Source organism: Canis lupus, chromosome 27, assembly GCF_011100685.1.
Source record: "Canis lupus familiaris isolate Mischka breed German Shepherd chromosome 27, alternate assembly UU_Cfam_GSD_1.0, whole genome shotgun sequence".
Classification (NCBI taxonomy): Eukaryota; Metazoa; Chordata; class Mammalia; order Carnivora; family Canidae; genus Canis; species Canis lupus.
Genome location: NC_049248.1, coordinates 17,563,473 through 17,582,262, shown reverse-complemented (window position 1 = coordinate 17,582,262; position 18,790 = coordinate 17,563,473). Strand labels below are relative to the sequence as shown.

Below are 18,790 nucleotides of genomic sequence, written 5' to 3'. Positions count from 1 at the left end.
TCCACTGTATCATTTAAAGCTCTCGTTTCTTTGGAGATGTTGTGCTTAGAAGACCTATCGAGTATAGAAAGAGCTAGATTGAAGTCACCAAGTATAAGTGTATTATTATCTAAGTATTTCTTCACTTTGGTTAATAATTGATTTATATATTTGGCAGCTCCCACATTCGGGGCATATATATTGAGGATTGTTAAGTCCTCTTGTTGAATAGATCCTTTAAGTATGATATAGTGTCCCTCTTCATCTCTCACTACAGTCCTCGGGGTAAATTTTAGTTTATCTGATATAAGGATGGCTACCCCTGCTTTCTTTTGAGGACCATTCGAATGGTAAATGGTTCTCCAACCTTTTATTTTCAGGCTGTAGGTGTCCTTCTGTCTAAAATGAGTCTCTTGTAGATAGCAAATAGATGGGTCCTGCTTTTTTATCCAGTCTGAAACCCTGCGCCTTTTGATGGGGTCATTAAGCCCGTTCACATTCAGAGTTACTATTGAGAGATATGAGTTTAGTGTCATCATGATATCTATTCAGTCCTTGTTTTTGTGGACTGTTCCACTGAACTTCTTCTTAAAGGGGAATTTTAAGAGTCCCCCTTAAAATTTCTTGCAGAGCTGGTTTGGAGGTCACATATTCTTTTAGTTGCTGCCTGTCTTGGAAGCTCTTTATCTCTCCTTCCATTTTGAATGAGAGCCTTGCTGGATAAAGTATTCTTGGTTGCATGTTCGTCTCATTTAGGACCCTGAATATATCCTGCCAGCCCTTTCTGGCCTGCCAGGTCTCTGTGGAGAGGTCTGCTGTTACCCTAATACTCCTCCCCATAGAAGTCAGGGATTTCTTGTCTCTTGCTGCTTTAAGGATCTTCTCCTTATCTTTGGAATTTGCAAGCTTCACTATTAAATGTCGAGGTGTTGAACGGTTTTTATTGATTTTAGGGGGGGATCTCTCTATTTCCTGGATCTGAATGCCTGTTTCCCTTCCCAGATTAGGAAAGTTTTCAGCTAGAATTTGTTCTAATACATATTCTGGCCCTCTGTCCCTTTCGGCGCCCTCGGGAACCCCAATTAAACGTAGGTTTTTCTTTCCTCAGGCTGTCGTTTATTTCCCTTAATCTATCCTTCATGGTCTTTTAATTGTTTGTCTCTTTTTTCCTCAGTTTCCCTCTTTGCTAATCAACTTGTCTTCTATGTCACTCACTCGTTCTTCCACCTCGTTAACCCTCGTCGTTAGGACTTCTAGTTTGGATTGCATCTCATTCAATTGATTTTTAATTTCTGCCTGATTAGCTCTAAATTCTGCAGTCATGAAGTCTCTTGAGTCCTTTATACTTTTTTCTAGAGCCACCAGTAGCTGTATAATAGTGCTTCTGAATTGGCTTTCTGACATTGAATTGTAATCCAGATTTTGTAACTCTGTGGGGGAGAGGACTGTTTCTGATTCTTTCTTTTGAGGTGAGGTTTTCCTTCTAGTCATTTTGCTCAGTGCAGAGTGGCCAAAAGCAAGTTCTATTGGGAAAAAGAGAAAAAGAGAGGAGAGAAAGAAGGAAAGAAAAGAGAAAGAGAAAAAAAAGGGAAGAAACAAAAAGAAAAAAAGAAAAAAAGAAGAAAAAGAGAAAGAAAAAGAAAGGAGAAAAAAAGGGGGTGGGGGAAGGAAACAAATCAAAAAGCAAAAAAAAAAAAAAAAAGAACCACCGGGGAGTATCTTCTGATTCTGTGTACTTTTAGTCCTTTGGCTTCTCCTGGAAGTTGTCAGTCTAGCTGGTGTTCTGGGGGAGGGGCCTGTTGTGCTGATTTTCAGGTGTTAGCAGTTGGGGGAGCTGCTGTGCCCCTGCCTGGTGCAGGGCTCAGTGGGGGTTGTTTACCCCGTGAGGCCGCAGGAGGAACAGCCCCAGTGGCGGGGCCAGCTCTGGAAACCTGGATTCAGCTCCGGCAGGAACTTCTGAGCTCTCCGTCTGCAGGGCCTGGAGGCTCCGGGGCGGGGCCGCTGATCTGCTCAGCTGGGGCAGGAGCGTCCTTGAGGTCCTGGGCCCTCCCGGCCTCTGCCTGTCCCGGGGGAGGCCGGATCCTGGGCTGTGTCCCGGCGCCCTGTGCTCCGGAGCCTGCGCTGTTGGATTCGCGCTCCCGGGCCGCGCAACCCCCTCCGCGGAGCTGCCGCCCGAGCCCCTCCGAGCTGCTCCTGGAACCGCGCAGCCCCCTCCGCACGGAGCCTCTTCCTCTGCCCGAGCCCCTCCGAGCTGCTCCCGCCCCGCAGCCCCCTCCGCGGAGCCGCCCCCGAGCCCCCCCGAGCTGCTCCGGGTCCCGCCGTGCGCGCTGCAGCCCTTAGGGAGCTCGGCGCACTCTCCTGGGGCGCAGGTGCCTGTTAGTGTCCCCGGAGCCCGAGGGCATCCCCGCCCTCCTGGGTCCTGCTCCACCTCCCTGGAGCCCCTTTCCGCCCGGGAAGGTCGGTGCAGCTCCTGCTTCTCCGGGACGGGGCTCTCCTGTCCTGGGGACACTCGCCCCGGCCTCAGCCCGGCTCCTCGCGGGCCCCTCCCCCTTGGAGGCCTTTGTCTCTTTATTTCTTTGTCCCCCGTCTTCCTACCTTGATAGATGCGCGAACTCTTCTCACTGTAGCATTCCAGCTGGTCTCTCTTTAAATCTCAGGCCGAATTGATAGATTTTCAGGATAATTTGAGGGTTTTCTAGGTAATTTGGTGGCGCCATCTTGCCCCTCCCCCAGGGACAAAACTTTTTAAGGTGGTATCATATAAGGCAGTAACTCTCAAAGTGGGGTGCATAACAAACACTGGATCAGCTTTTTACAGTCACAGAGACTTGATTTTGACTTCAATGCCTAAGTAGAAAACCTGATTTAGTACCTGGATGGAGCCTACTTATATCTACTCCTCCAATTTCCCTAAGTAATTTTTATGTCCATCGAATTTGGAGAGCCAATGATAAAATAAATCTTAAAGAATTTTTATTTTCCCTGATGGTCTCCCTCATGATATCCTAGGATATCATCTGCAAAGTAGTCAGAATTATAATAAACAATAATGCTGATAAAGTCATACAAACTTCCAGCCTGGAATATACTCTCCTTTATGGGCAGCGAACTCTGTTTAGCTTATTTTAGTATTCCTTACCTTACATTTGTGATATTTCTTGAAATAATAGATATATTTTTTCAAAGAATTATTTATTTATTTATTCATGAGAGAGAGAGAGAGAGAGAGAGAGAGAGGCAGAGACACAGGCAGAGGAAGAAGCAGGCTCCATGCCGGGAGCCCGACGTGGGACTCGAAGGCAGGCGGCAGGCGCTAAACCACTGAGCCACCCAGGGATCCCCAAAACAATAGATATTTAATAAGCCTTGGAAGCATGTTAAAAATGGAACCTGACCTCCCAAAAATGATGTTTGCTTTAATGATCTCTATTTTTCTCAAAGAAGTATTTTGTCAGTGTAATGCCCTTTCAAATCTTAACAACTATAGAAGATTGTTGGTAGATAGCTGGGAATAATAGCTTGTTTGTCTTATGACATCTACAACTTTGGGCAGATCTACATTCATTTTTGCTGAATCATTTTATTAACTTTAAAAGATCTAGCCTGTGTTACATTCTATAGTTTTAAACTGAGAAATAAGTAGATGCAATTGAAGAATTCCACTTGAGGTCAGTGATGTATTCAATTTCTGAAGAAAAGGTTATCCATGTGACATCAAGAAGTTCAGCTTGGTTCATCCAGCTTTATTTTTACTCTTGCAATACATTAGGATTTGAAAGAATTAAGTTACTTTACATAAGAAAAAGGAGAGAAAATACAAGGAATTACAATCTCAGAGTAACAATGATAAAGACTCTTCTAGGAAATAGAGATTTAGAAAGGGTTCCGAGGTGGCCACTTGCCATGGAAGAAAAGCCCTATTACCAGAATCAAAAGAATTGGGTAGCATGACTTGTAACAGACTAATCCTGAAGTATCAGGTTGCAAGTTAAGCTAATGCAGAGGTGCTTCCATACTGAGTTTCTACAATCTCAAATCACAGTTGGCTGGGGTACTGAGCCTATTGATGGGACCTCAGGAACTGGGGGGCAGACAGTGCTAGTTTTTCTGTTAGGTTTAAATTGCAGTCCTGCCTGAATAACAACTACAACAACATGGTTCTAGTCCCTTTTATAGTTCTCTGGGTTTTTATCCTTTTTAAAATACAGATTTATCTGCTATAATTCCTACCAATTAGTTTAATGAAATCCTGGGTGGTAGTGAGCACATTTTAAAAAGATTATAAGGTATCTTAGGAATTATTTCAATTCAGGGTGATTGTAATTAAGTACAGCTTTTACCTGTAATGGTAATAATTTGGGTGGACTATCAATATTATTTTCTTTGAAAATGTATATAAATGTAATTATATTTCCATATTAACATTTGGCTTTTATAAAGGAAAAGAATTACATTCAAAATTTGCATGTTTGGTCATCTTTGACTACTGATATTATGGTTTATTCAAAAGTCTTTTAGAAATTAAATGCATATTTGTAATGTATTTATACTCTTCAGAACCCCTTTAAGCATTTGCAACTTTGTAAATTTTGTGTTAATAGGCAACAATTGAATTTTTTTGAATAAGTTAGCTTTTCTGTTATCTTACAGAGAAAAGAACACACAAAAGACACACAAAGGGACACCACAGTTAACATCTAGATTGTCAAAATCCTAATTAATATCAAAAAAGACATTATATTCTATGTAAATTACTTGGCTTACCACTTTCGAAAATAATTCTTTTTAAGAAAAAGGAATGGCTTTGTATAGTTCTGTTGACTTTAAAATTTATATTCTAAAATGAAGGCTGTGTAAAGTCTGGTGTCATGTTACCAGCGAATGTTTGAGATAAATAATGTAAGTCAAATCACTTTCTAATCTATACTGACCTTGACCTTTTCCTGTGGATAGACATCTATAAATGATCATTTGCATATCCAGGCCCTCCTGCAGCCAAATATTGTCCATCACTTGAATAATCTGCAGAACAAGCATATCCTGACGAAGATCATCTCCGGCCTGTTAAACACAAAATCATAGACTCTGGATTTCTCCTTGAATTCCATTAAAAGCCTTCAAATATGGATATGTCATTTCTTTCCTCGAATAAATTTCCAGCTTGACTTAAGGTGATTTCAATTATTCTATTAGTACTAAGAACACCTTGTGTTTCTAAGAGAAGATCAAAGAAGTAAGAATTTTTCTTTAAATGATTACAGAAGCTTCAGCCATTAAATTAGAAGTTGCTTGGAATGTTGTTCGCTGATAATAATCTTTTAATTTATCATTGTGCAATGTCTCAGGTTCAAAGTCTAGTGAAGAGAGGCTCCATGAATGTTTATTCAAATTTCAAACTCAGCCAAGAGAGATCCCTTTCTAACTGAAACATTATTTGGTATGCCATAAATGTATATACTGATATACAGTTAGAATACCAAGAACTTCTTGACTAGGAGTATAAATAGCACACATAAGATTCATCAGACTTTAAATCATTGACTTCTCATATTATGAAGGTGGTTAAAAAGTTTTCAGAGTACACAGCCTTTGATAATAAGAAATGATTAAGAGATAATTTTCTAGCATAGGTGAAGGAAGTGGCATATGTCCAAAGGGGAAGGATAGTTTTCTGCTTTTAAACTAAGAGGTTTGGTTTTGAAAATGCTTTCTAAATTATATGCAAAGAAATACTGCAAGATGAACTTTTGTGGTATTTTTTTTCTTCACCCAAAATCCAGTGTTTCATGACCATTCATGCTTCAGGTTACACAGGTCAAAGCCAAAGTATGGGTGTGTTAAAAATTATACTCAAAAATAGTCAAAATTCACCAAATAATTCACTCTGAGACCTGGTTGTCTGGTTTGGCTGAATGATTGATTAGATTAACTGAATGACTCCAAATTTTTCCTTTCTACTCATAGCTTCTTCTTTGGCCCCTCTTTCCTACTTGTCTATACCTCTATCACTACCATTTACTCTACTTTCCTATGAAATTCATGATAAAGACTGGCCTATATTTAATTGAAAAGAAAATAACCCAAATTACTAAAATAAGCTAGTGCCTGAAGATAAGAATTTTATGTTGCATTAACATATCATTTGAATTTCAGATAATATTGATTCTAATTTAGTACCTAAACCAAAAGAAAACTCTCCTATTGGGGGTTCATCATACATTCCATTTTCTGTGCTACTCAAAAGTGTTTAATTTCATTTATTGAAACAAATCTTCTTAAGTTTTCCATTGAAGGTTCACTAGCTTGAGCCAGTAATGATCAATTTATTGTCAATCATTGCTTGACATGTACTATAATTCTGTAAAAATGCAGAATCAAAAATAACTGGAATCCTCTTTGTTGCCAGAGGAAAACAAGTAAAATAATTTCTTTTTGTGAGAAATCAATAATTCTACCTGTGAAATCAATTTGATGTTTTAGGAGGGCTACTGTACCTTAAAAATGATGCTGATGTTTTTGCCCATTGGGTTAGCATTGATGAAAGTAATCTTCAGTGGCAAAGCATGAGATGTGAAATATGAACACGCCTACCGAAAGAGAAGAGAAAAATGGTGAGCAAAATAAAGCCAAAAGAACACTTACCCTGAAATCATGGGCCTCTTGCATAATTTGTTATATGAGTAAGTGTAACACATATAAATAATTTTTACACTTTGGAACAAAGAAATTATGTTTATTAAAAACAAAAATAAGCCAACTCTAGTTTATTAGCCAAAGACTTTTACTTAGAAACTGAAAATCCAGCTTCTTGGCAGGTTGTAAACCTTCAACTACATTTTTTTCTCACTGAACAGTGGTGATATGTTGGGAGTTTAGATAAACAAAGTAGTATGTAAATATTGTGTTTATGCTAGATGGTTAATATCTGAAAGATAAAATTGCTATTCAAAAATCTATTTTCTTTTAATTATTTTTCCCCTGCAGCACACTTTAAGGAAATATAGAGTTAAGAAATACCTAAATTTAAATTAGAACTCTGTAACTAAATTTAAATTAGAACTCTGTAACTTAGCTGCAAGGTCTCGGGCAAGTTACTTAAATGGGGATAACAGTCCCTATCTCAAACATATTTGTAATAGATATATGGGCTAATAGATATAAAAGACCTTCTACAGTGCAGTGCCTGGCATTAATTAGGTACTTCAAATAAAATAATGCATTATTTTTCTCTTTTTGTTAACATTTTTTTATCTTTACAAATAATAGTACAACATATGTTTCCTCCTTTCTTTTCTTTCAGTTACACTTTGCATTTCCATTTCAGCTTTATAATATTGACAACTTTCCATTACACTTTCATTGTTGGTTATTTTCCTTTTATGTTCTAACAGTTGTCTGAATGCTAAAAGGTTGTATGTCTTTAGGCTATTAGAGACTTCATGTTGACAGTGAAGAGTTAAATCAATACTAAATAAAGGAAAAGAACTTGATGGTTTCAATTTATCAACTTAGTAAAATATGACATCAATACATGTTGAAGGATCAGTTTAAATATCATTGTTCCTGAGAAGTCTGAAATCAGTAGACTTAGAAGGGAAAGGATATGTTGTTTAACTTAACCTATCAACAGAAAACTAACCTAATCCCTAAGCAAACAGAAACCCTTGCTTACTGAATCAATTGGAGGTTTATAGTAAATGGGTGAGACTGCTTGTTAAGTAATGAATTCTTGCTTCAAGAATCAATCAGGGAACATATGACCTTCTGTCATGGTATCAAATTAGGAAGTCCTGTATTAGGTTAGAAATGAGTCTAGATCAGTGGTTTTCAAACTATGCTCAACCTATTCTTGGAGGTCTCTTCGAAGCATCTCAAGTTCAGGGAAGAGGAAAAAGGGCGAAGGGTGGCTGAAGATAAGACTTAGCCCTTCTTAATTATGTCACTCAGAGCTATTTTGTTTTCATTGTTTTATATTTTGGTTTTCACATGCAGTATACTTTTTGAGAGTCATGTCAAAAATATTTTGTATTTGACAGTTAGTATGCACAAACCACTATCCATATGATATCAGAGACACAGTATCTATTCTCCAAGAGCCTACAGAAAGTTGGTATGAACACATACACATACGCATTAGGTTGAAAATAATTGACAAGGCCATTTATCACGGTTGAATGAAGAAGCACTTAAAGAAGAGAAATCTTTCAGAGATGGGCTGGATTTGAAGATTGTGCCAGAGATTAGCTAACAGCTTTTAAAATAAAAGGGGGGTTCTAGGTAGGGAAAGGCAAACAATGAGAACTTATATTAGATGTGAAAAGTACATTGCAAGGGCCACAACCAAGAGAAGGGAAAGGATGAGTAGGAATCTTGGAAGATAATTTTATGTAAATAATGAGATAAAAGAGCTGGAATAGAAATAAGAAAATAAGAAGAGCTGGAATAGAGAAAGGAAGATATGACCCCTGTTCTTGAGAAGCACACACTAATGATATAGACTTAAAATAGTTTCTAAAAAAAGGAAAGAAATCTATTAGTAAATGAAGTGTGTGGTCCTTACTTTCCCAGGAGTGGAAAAGGATTACATTAAGTTAAAACCACTCTCCCAAATGCTGGATCCATTCCCTAGTGACCCAAAGGAAAATAGGAAATGATCCATTGTAATTAGTGGTTCCAAGGAGAGACAAGGGTGAAAATTCTTTGAAAGAAGGCTTAATTCAAAGCTAAGACCTTTGTCCTCCATCTTGGAGAGCCACACTTTAAAAAATAGACTGAGCCAGGCTTGAGTGCTTCTCCCCAGTGTAGTTTACTGATGACTACAGTCAACATTAAAATAGAAATGTTGACTGTACGCTTTCCTGTACTCACTACATTCATAGGGCTTCTTTCCCATGTGAACTCTCTGATGCATAATAAACTGTGAACTATCACTAATGGCTTTCCCACAATCATTTCATTTATAAACTTTCTCCCCAGATGGGTTCTCTGACATCATAAAATTCATGCTATCACCAAAGAAACTTCCCATACTTATTACATTCATAGGATTTTTCACCAATGTGAGTTCTCTGTTATATAACAAGATGTGAGTCTCCATTCTGCATTCTTCTGGAGCTTTTCATTTGTGTGAAGTCAGATGATGTAAAATAAGACATTTACTCTCACTGAATATCTTGCCACACTGCATTCCAAACGCTTTTCTGTGGTAGGAATTTGCTCATAGCTAACAAGTTGAGAGTTCTTTTTGTTTTTGTTTTTTTAAAGAAGATTTTGTTCATTTGAGAGAAACAGAGATAGCAAGAGAGATCACAAGTAGGGAGGAGAGGAGCAGGTTCCCACAGCAGGAAGTCTAACATGGGGCTGGATCCCAGGACCTTGAGATCATGACCCCAGCAGAAGGCAGACGCTTAACTGACTGAACCACCCAGGTGCCCCAAATTGAGAGTTCTGATTGAAGTCTTTTCCATACTGCCTACATTTATTGTACTCATTCCCCAGTGTGGAGGCTCTAACATCAAATAAGACATTTATTCTGACAGGCCTTACTATGCTCATTATACTTGCAGGGCTTCTCTGCAGTATGGATTCTCTGATGACCAAAATGCTTTTTATTGGAACAGAGAGCTTGCTCACACTCATTCAACTGTAATGTTTCTCACTAGCATGACATACTTGGTGTTAGAAAAGGATTTTACTCTGAATGCAGGCCTCCTACACTTATGAAATTTAGGTCTCCCCAGGATGAGTTATTTGAAGGTCAATGAGTAGGGAACTCTGAGTGAAGGTTTTTACGCATAAAGCACATTTGTAAGGTTTTTCCTAATTATGGAATCTCTGATATTGAATAAGTGGGAGTAGTGATGACAGCTCTTCCCATGCTTGCTGCATTCATAGGGCTTCCCTCCTTAGTAGATTCTCAAATGAACCATTAGCTGAGAGGTCTCTCTAAATGTCTTATCATACTCATTACACTCTTAGAGGTTCTTTTCCAGTATGGATCCTCTGATGCAGGCTCTGATTGAAAATTTGCCACATTTACCACATCTTCAGATGTGATGTGTTTTCCTTCAGACCTCCTTGTTTGGCAGGACTGTAGGATGGACTAATATGTTCCCCAAGGGAGAGTGTCACCTGGCTGCATCTGCCCTGTTTATTGCTCTATGCACAGGTGCCCAGCATTGTGCCAGGCACAGCTGACCAGAGCAAATGGAGCAAGGGGCAGCTTACTTGGCATACTTTCCAGACTCAGGGAAAGTACTACTGTCTGCAGGTAGGTATAGGAAAGCAGTGTGGTCCCAGCTAGAGTGCTAGGGGTGGTAACTCCTGGGCTGATGACCCTTAGCCTGACCATCTCACATCGGCACCCACAGCAGTCACCATTTAGAACTGATATCCCATATCACCAAGGCCCACAAAAAAATAAGACTGGGGATGCCTGGGTGTTTCAGCAGTTGAGTGTCTGCCTTTGGCTCAGAGCATGATCCCGGGGTCCGGGATCGAGTATTGGGCTCTCTGCATGGAGCCTCCTTCTCCCTATGTCTGTGTCTGTATTGGGCTCTCTACATGGAGCCTGCTTCTCCCTCTGCCTGTGTCTCTGGCTTTCTCTCTGTGTCTATCATGAATAAATAAATAATTAAAAATTTAAAAACAAACAGAAAACCAAGACTCATATGGAAATTTAACTAAGAAAATTGTTCTACTCCTTAAACAACAATAAACCAAGAAAGCAGAAACAAAAAATCAACATCTGGATTCAATGATTCATACTGTTCTTTCTACTTTCAGATACCGTGTCTTGAAATGCTGCATTTCCCTGTATTTTCAGCATTAATCAGTGGATATCGCCGATGATTAAGAAGTTACAAATTTTTTTTTTTTTTTAAGAAGTTACAAATTTTTAAAAAGTAGCAACGATTCAGATTTTCACCCAAATAGACATATCTCAGTTTATGGAATTTGATGCCTTATTTTGTTATTTTAAAAAATATGCTATGTAGCATATTAGGAAGGTTTCTAAGGCTCCTGTGAAACAGCAAAGTTGTAAAGGTAACAGTGCCAACTTTTTAACAGAAGTTTTAAATTTCATACTAATAATGGTCTGATTTTTCTCCTAATCATTGGATTTGTTTTCTTTATTGTATTATGACTTCAGTCAAGTAACATTTATTGTTCATGCATGATAATTTAACCTCTTTTCTTCTAAGTCTCACTTATTGATCCTACCTCTATTAGTGTTTTCTACTCTTAGGCTTTTGAGAAGGAGGCTAATCAAGTTAATGGAGATAAAAGGAGAAAGAATAATTCTAAGTTAGAGAAGTGTGACTTGTAGAGGCATAAAAGAGAAATAAATTGTTTCTGATGGCAGGAAGGTCACTCCAGGCATAAGTAAAATCACAAAATATATGGTACACTGACACATGAGTTTCAGTGAATTTTAAATTAAATAAAACTGAGGTGTTGTAGCTAATAATAGTGTACTAGGCATGGGTATGCACATAATCTAAATAGCATGAAATTAAAGCCAAGCCTGCATAAGGTCACCAAATCAACCATTTTGAATAAATTGAGAAATCAATTTAGTGAGAAATATCTTTTTTTAATTTATTTTTACTGAACTGATAGTTTATTTCTAAATCAACAAATCATGTGATGAGGCCAATACAATCTCAGCCTTACACAGTGCATCAAATGTGGCACATAGTTTGGATTGAATTCAATTACTTTTTTTTAAATACTTGCAATGACAATTCATAAATCGTTTTTGCCATTTCAAAAACATACAGTGAACTAAACAATACGAAACAAAAATACTCAATTTATATACTGAATAAACTGACTTACATCACGATCAATACCCTTTATACACAGGGCAGGGTTCAGAGGAAGGTGACAAGTCTTTATACACTGAAAGAATTCTTCTAGTCTGCCAATCTCTTTCTTCAGTACCTCCTGTGTAAAAATCATTTGAAAAGCATTTTAGAAACTGTAAAGAACTTGCTTTTCTTTCAAGTTATAATTTTCTTCTATTGATTAAATAAACTCTTTAATTCAGGGGTTGCACACTTGTAAGCTTTGGGGTCAGGTAGGTGTTGTAGACACATATTAGGAGGCAGCAGGCTAAAGACAATATGGAGTGTTGAGGGAAATGGGGAACTAAAGAGTTCATGCCTTTTCTACAGGATTTTAATTTCAATTAAAAACAAAACCAAAACAAAGAACTATTTTATTTTTTAAAGATTTCTTTGTTTATTCATGAGAGACACAGAGAAATAGGCAGAGTTCCGAGAAGCAGGCTCCCCACAGGGAGCCCGATGAGGGACTCAATCTTGGATCCCACGATCACGCCCTGAGCCAAAGGCAGATGCTCAACTGCTGAGCCACCCAAGCATCCTAACAAGGAACTATTCTGTTCAAACAAACACAATGGGTTAGATTTGACCTGTGGCCCGCCATCTTGCAATACCTGCTTTAAGTAATTATTAACATGATCCATTTCTGAAAATTTCCTGGAATTTTAATTTGTAACTCTCAAGATTCATACTTAATAGTGATTTACATTTTAGAAAAAAAATTCACATGGATTAAGGGCAATAATGGCAAAAAAATGATAATTGCAGACAATTGATAATAGTAATAGTAACATGTTTGAACAAATGGTTCACTAAATGCCAATGAGTATATTTCTGATACAAAAGGGGGAGGAACGATAATCCAAAATATAAAAAAACTCCTTTTAGCCCATTTTCAAAAACTCTTTAAGTCCAATTCTAAAAATGAAGGTATCAGATTACTAATGTTTAATTAACTCCCAAGAGTTTCTTGGCTTTTACTCCTGGGTCATTGGCAAATAATAGAAAATACTGCTTTCAGAATCCAGAAGAGCAAGGTGGAAAAATGAGGCAGATTCCACCATGGCACTCTTTCTGTATGTCCTCCTTTGTCCTATCTACACCTGGATTTCCCTAAGGAATATCATGGAGGGGAATCTCTACTTTCTTTAACTAAAATATCTTCTTTACAGAGTTAATTAGTACTTTTAAAAATTTTAATTTAATTTTAATTTTATTTTATTTTCAATGAGATGACATGCTTTAATAGTAAACAGCAGAGAAAAACAACCTGTAAAGAAATAACCTCTAGGAATCTGAGGAAAACTAATAGAGGAGACAATTTTAATATATTAAAAGTCTAGCCTTTATCAGAATAAGCAGACATAAATTTATAAGTAGGTTTGCAGAATTATGAATTATCTATTAAAGAGGTTTTTCACAGCTTTTATTTAAATTCCAGTTAATTAACATACAGTGTAATATCAGTTTCAGGTGCACAATATAGTGATTCGACACTTCCATACAATACTAATTAGTACTTTTTAAAAAAAGAGCTAAAAAAATAGCTAACAATAACTTGAATTGTGCAAAATTATAAATGCTTCTTCCATCTCTTTATTTTTATTTTCTTATTTTTATGTTAAGAAATGTTATCACAAAATCAGTCTAGGTGAGCAAAGTAATTTGAGAGAATAATGTCATATCACTTTGGAATTTAATGCAAATGGTCAAAAAAGGCATCAGATTTATTTAACTGTAGTATGCATCTCAAATATGTGTGGAATCTTAAAATGTAAGAAACAAAGACTACTCTCATACACTAATTTTGTAAATTTTATTTCATTTTTTAAAAAATTTTATTTATTCATGAGAGACACAAAGAGAGAGAGAGGCAGAGACACAGGCAGAGGGAGAAGCAGGCTCCATGCAGGGAGCCTGATGTGGGACTCGATCCTGGAACTCCAGGAACCACTCCCTGAGCCAAAGGCAGATGTTCAACTGCTGAGCCAACCAGCCACCCAGGCGTCCCAAATTTTATAAATTTTAAACCAGTTTATTTTACTTACTTTCAACTTTTTGTCTATCACCAGATAATAATTAGTAAGTCTGCAGTAATATGAAGAAATTATAGAATTTTTTTTTGCATTGCTCATCATGTTCTTTATCTTAAGTTTTTCTGTCAATTTAGAGTTTATATATGTTTCCCATTTAAGAATAAATCCCATGGTTATGCCTTTTATTTTTTATTTATTCCTATAGAGGTGAAGTGCCAGAGCTTCTGGCATTTCTAAATCAAATGAGTGACTTCCAGCAAGAAAAGTATTGGGGTGGGAAAGAATTCTGGAACATTTTGCCTGTCAATGTTTTTATATTATTGTTGAAAATTCTTTTTGATTTTAGAGAGTGCACTGAGAGAAGCTGTGTGTGCCCTTTGAGGACAAAATTCAAGTTTCAGTCATTTTTCTATCCATAACTCCTGCTCTGTAAGTACTTAATGACTGAACAATGTCATTAATACAATGGGTGGATAACCACTGTCACCCTGCATCCAGAATGTTGAACATAAGAGAACCTACTCAATGCTCTATGTCAGTGAGGGCAATTAGTGATGCATATAATTAAAAAGAGCAAAAATACTTTAATCAGATCAAGAACAAGAAGAGCTAAGTCCATTATTATAATCAGTGATGAAAAAGGCACAATATTTTGACTATCATTCATGGAACTTAGTATAAAAGTTTTACTATCCATACCACCATTGATTTAATTAATTTTATTTGTTATGCCAAAAAAGTGTTTAAAATATGATTTTGAGGGGCACCTGGGGGGCTCAGTGGTTGAGCATCTGCCTTTGGCTCCGGGTGTGGGCCCGTGGTCCTGGGATTGAATTCTGCATCAGGTTCCTCATGGGGAGCCTGCTTCCCCCTCTGCCTATGTCTCTGCCTCTCTCTCTGTGTCTCTCATGAAGAAATAAATGCAATTTTAAAAAAATAAATAAAATGTGATTTCGATTAGTGCAGTGTTAGAAAAATCTAGACCTAGATTTTATACCCTGGACAAAGGTGCCCTAAAAAGTCCCCTTTGGACTTCTACTATCCTGAATTGTGCTGCCATTTTGAGGAAATTACTTCATCTGGTCTTTTTAGCTAAACTGCCTTTAAGTTGATTTCTTTTTGTCAGGTACCCTCCTTATGCTGCAAGGCTACTTAAATCAAAAAACCATATTGGAGTGCCTGGGGGTGGCTCAATCAGTTAAGCATCCAAGTCTTGGTATTGGCTCAGGTTATGATTTCAGGGTTGTGAGTGAGCCCTGCACTGGGCTCTGCACTCAGTGCAGACTCTGCTGGAGATTCTCTCTCTCCCCCTCTCATTCCTCTCATCATTCACTCATGCTTTCTTTCTCTCTCTCTCTCAAATAAATAAAACCTTTAAAAAAACATGTTCTCTTAGTAGACATTATCATTAACTTTGAGACTGTAAATTGAAAAAAATCTTGATTAAAGTAATAATTTGGGTGTCTTATACTAAGTATAGGCAAGGAATTTGCTTTCTAAGCTATGAAATTAAAACTTAATTGAACAAAAGATTAAAGAAAACACTACAGGAAGATTAATTTTTCAACAAACCTGTCTTTGAGGGTCACTGGCAGACTTGACTTTTTCCCCTATGTCTCCCAGAATTTTAATAAGTTTCTTCTCCTTGGAAAACTCATCACTCAAGGCTTTTCCTGAACAGAATTGAAGAGCTGCCAACAGCTTCTGATACCAGCTTTTAAAGTAAGTTTCATTCTGTGCATCCTTTAGCAGCCTGAAGGGAAGAGAGAACAAGAATTCTTGTATCTATAGCTGATTTTTTAACCATCTCCAGCAGGAACAATCAGTGCATTTCAGACTAATCTGTATTTGGTGGCTTTGGGCAGTTTAACAGCCTTGAATCAGGGAAAATGTTGTTTGTTCATTGGCAGTCATCAAATTCCATCTGATAGCTAATGAGATTCCTAGAGTGAAGAATCAATAAGAGACCTGCCTTTTCTCATTTCAATTCACAATACACTTTTTCTTTTTTCAGGCTTCTTAATTCTATCTATAACAAATACTTAACATATTTTGACTTCTTATTAAAATAAGGACAAAGAATTTTAGAAATAGTATTTATAAATGACCACATTATCATCAACCATCAACCCTACCTTTTTCTACTTTTCTTCAAAAGGCTCCCACACTGTCACATACTACATATTTCTCTTTCTTACAGTAACTTCCTTTGATTACTTGGAGGTAGACGTTGTAAAGGCAAGAGAATGGTTTTGTTTTCAGACATTTCTGGATTCAAATCTCAGCCCTACAACTTATAAGTAATTTAGGCAAGTTCTTTAACTAGGCTGAGATTTTATTTTATTTTATTTTATTTTATTTTATTTTATTTTATTTTTTTAGATTTTATTTATCTATAAAATAAAGTAATAAACTGATTCTGTAGAGCTGTATAGAACACAGATTGAGCTGATGCATTTGAAAGGCCTTAGCACCATGTACCTACTAGTCAACCAACATTAATTAGACCCTCTGTATTTTGCGGCCTCCCCCAGCCAACTTCTGTCACTGCCTGGTAGTCTGCTCATGTAATGAACAGGGGAAGCATAGCACACAAAGACATAAGAATACTCTGCTAGATAATGGAGCAGTAACAAATATTTTTTTACTGCTTGTCATGTGACAACTTCTACTGCCTTGAAACGAATTCCAATATGCTCAAACGTTTTCTATTATGTCCCAAACCACTGAAAAAGAATTAAAAAAACTAATTCTTTTGAATGTTAACCTCTCTTTGATTGGTTCTTTTACTCTTAACTGGTCTCCAGTCTTGTCCTTCTCTGTAAAATTGCCATTCAAGAAACTAGGAGAAAGTTATTGTGAAAATGAAATACTAAAAAAAAAAAAGATTAAATGCAAAGCAGTTGAAAAATATATAGATGAATTTCATTCTGAATTCTTAATTTTGCACCTCTGCCTAATATGTATTATGGTACAGAGACTATAACACATTATTTCATTTGTTCTATGCTTTTTGTTTCTACATATTTAAAAAAATTAAGTTAAAAAAGTTAAAAAAATTGAGACTTTTTTAGGTGAGGGCTTGCTCTCTTGTCATTGTTATGAAGCCAACTTAAATTCTAGCACCTCTTTTGCTTTTAAGTTGAATAACAGTTCTTACCTACCTCTTGAAAGCACTAAAAAAAAAACCCTCAAAGGGTTAAAGATGTATTGATGAAAAAATATAATCCATTGACACCTGCTTATTTTCAATGTAAGAATAATAGTAGATAATAATGAAATTTTTTATATGTACCCCTATGGTGATATTTTGAAATATCAGATGTAGTAAGTGAAATCTGTCATTATTTGGAAGCTCTGAGAAAATGAATGTTGTGTGAGTATGAACTGGAAGGTCGCAAATGCAGGCATTCACATGTAAAACTTTAAGACATTTAATATAAAATTGTATATCTCTCAGATTCTCTCAGTATTTTGAGGACTTTGGTAATATACCATTTGAGAGTGTACTGGGGTTTCAGTGAGATAGGTACTTGATGGGTAGTGTATTTCTATATCTCTATTGATGTTTGCCAGCATTTTCATACACTTTAAATATTGAGTCACTTGTTTTAAAAATATTTTTAACCAGTTCTTGTACATAAATATAATTCTATAACCTCCTGACGGCTATATACATGATAAAAGGAAAAGTTATTTTGTATAGATGAAGTCAACTTTTTACTAAAATAATCTTTTTTAAAGATACGTTTAGATATTGTAGGGCTCATGGGAACTGTCTGAATTATATAATTTGTATTCATACTACTCTTAATTTTTTTGTTAGAAATGTATTTGATTTTTTTAAGGAGAAAAAACTCAAATTTTATTCCTTGCTCAAAATAAAACAGAGCAGGGAAGATTTGCAGAAAGAATATGATTGTGTTTTAAAAAAAATTATAAAAGCAAAGAATGAAAATTCAGTGTATTCCACTGTCATTATTTTCCTTGTAGAATATGCCTCATTCCAACCCTGCATCTCCGCTAAGATCATATGTTCTCCTGGTGAGATCTGGTTCAAGCTCAACAGTTTTTTGCCTAATGAAGAGTTTGTCTTTACACATTGCAAAACTGAAATCATGGAGTGGTAGAGTGTGGGAGATGACCATGAGAGGTCAAATAACCATTCCTGTGTCCTTAGATATAGTTAAGAAAAATTAACGTGTCCTTCATTTTAAACAACTGCAGAGAAAGTTGGACTATACAGCTTGAGGTAGAGGGTTGGACAGTTCTGCATCGATGACTTCTACATAAGGAAGCAGTAAGCCCCTCATTGAGTATTTTGTATCCATTGCCTCTATTTTAAGATTAGCAAAGAGCTGGCCACTCTCTGGAACATTACAGAAACCTTTTTCTATTCTTTTCTTTCTTTCTTTCTTTTTTTTTTTTTAAAGACTTTATTTATTTATTCATGAGCGACACAGAGAAAGAGGCAGAGATAGGCAGAGAGAGAAGCAGGCTCCTTGCAGGAAGCCTGATGCAGAACTCCTTCCCGGAACTCCAGGATCACGCCCTGAGCCGACGGCATACGCTCAACCACTGAGCCACCCAGGCGTCCCAGCAGAAACTTTTTCAAAAAACACTGTCACCTAAGAGCAGCACTATTGTTTATGCCAATTTTTTTTTAATTTTTAAAGTCAAGGGACTGAGAAATATGAAGATTTAGTTGTGAAAGATCAGACTTTTAAGGTGCATACAATGTGACTGCATATAAACTATGAGGTAAATCTTAAAATGCCAGAGACTTGTTTATCCTAATATCTGAGATCCAGGGATATAATTCAATTTGATATGATTTTGTACACATCTTATGGACTGTAAGTAATGACAACGTAAAAATGAGGATAAATGCATAAAGTCTAGCTGATTAAAGGTTTTGACAGTGTT

The 18,790-nt window shown here is 36.7% G+C and overlaps 1 protein-coding gene across 8 annotated transcripts in view; it reads right to left on the bottom strand.

Annotated features, from left to right (window-relative positions):
• The window catches only part of PIK3C2G (phosphatidylinositol-4-phosphate 3-kinase catalytic subunit type 2 gamma), a 365,888-nt gene that overhangs the window by 130,463 nt on the left and 216,635 nt on the right, over nucleotides 1-18,790 (bottom strand). For all 8 annotated transcript variants that reach the window (XR_005379904.1, XR_005379905.1, XM_038576933.1 and 5 more), the window contains 4 exons: nucleotides 15,437-15,617; nucleotides 11,821-11,928; nucleotides 6,474-6,566; nucleotides 4,911-5,040 (listed from right to left, as the gene is read on the bottom strand). Coding sequence is in view for 6 of the 8 variants with exons in the window: in XM_038576933.1 (XP_038432861.1) it covers nucleotides 4,911-5,040; nucleotides 6,474-6,566; nucleotides 11,821-11,928; nucleotides 15,437-15,617 (512 nt within the window). In the remaining 2 variants the exon portion in view is untranslated. The remainder of the gene's footprint in view (nucleotides 1-4,910; nucleotides 5,041-6,473; nucleotides 6,567-11,820; nucleotides 11,929-15,436; nucleotides 15,618-18,790) is intronic.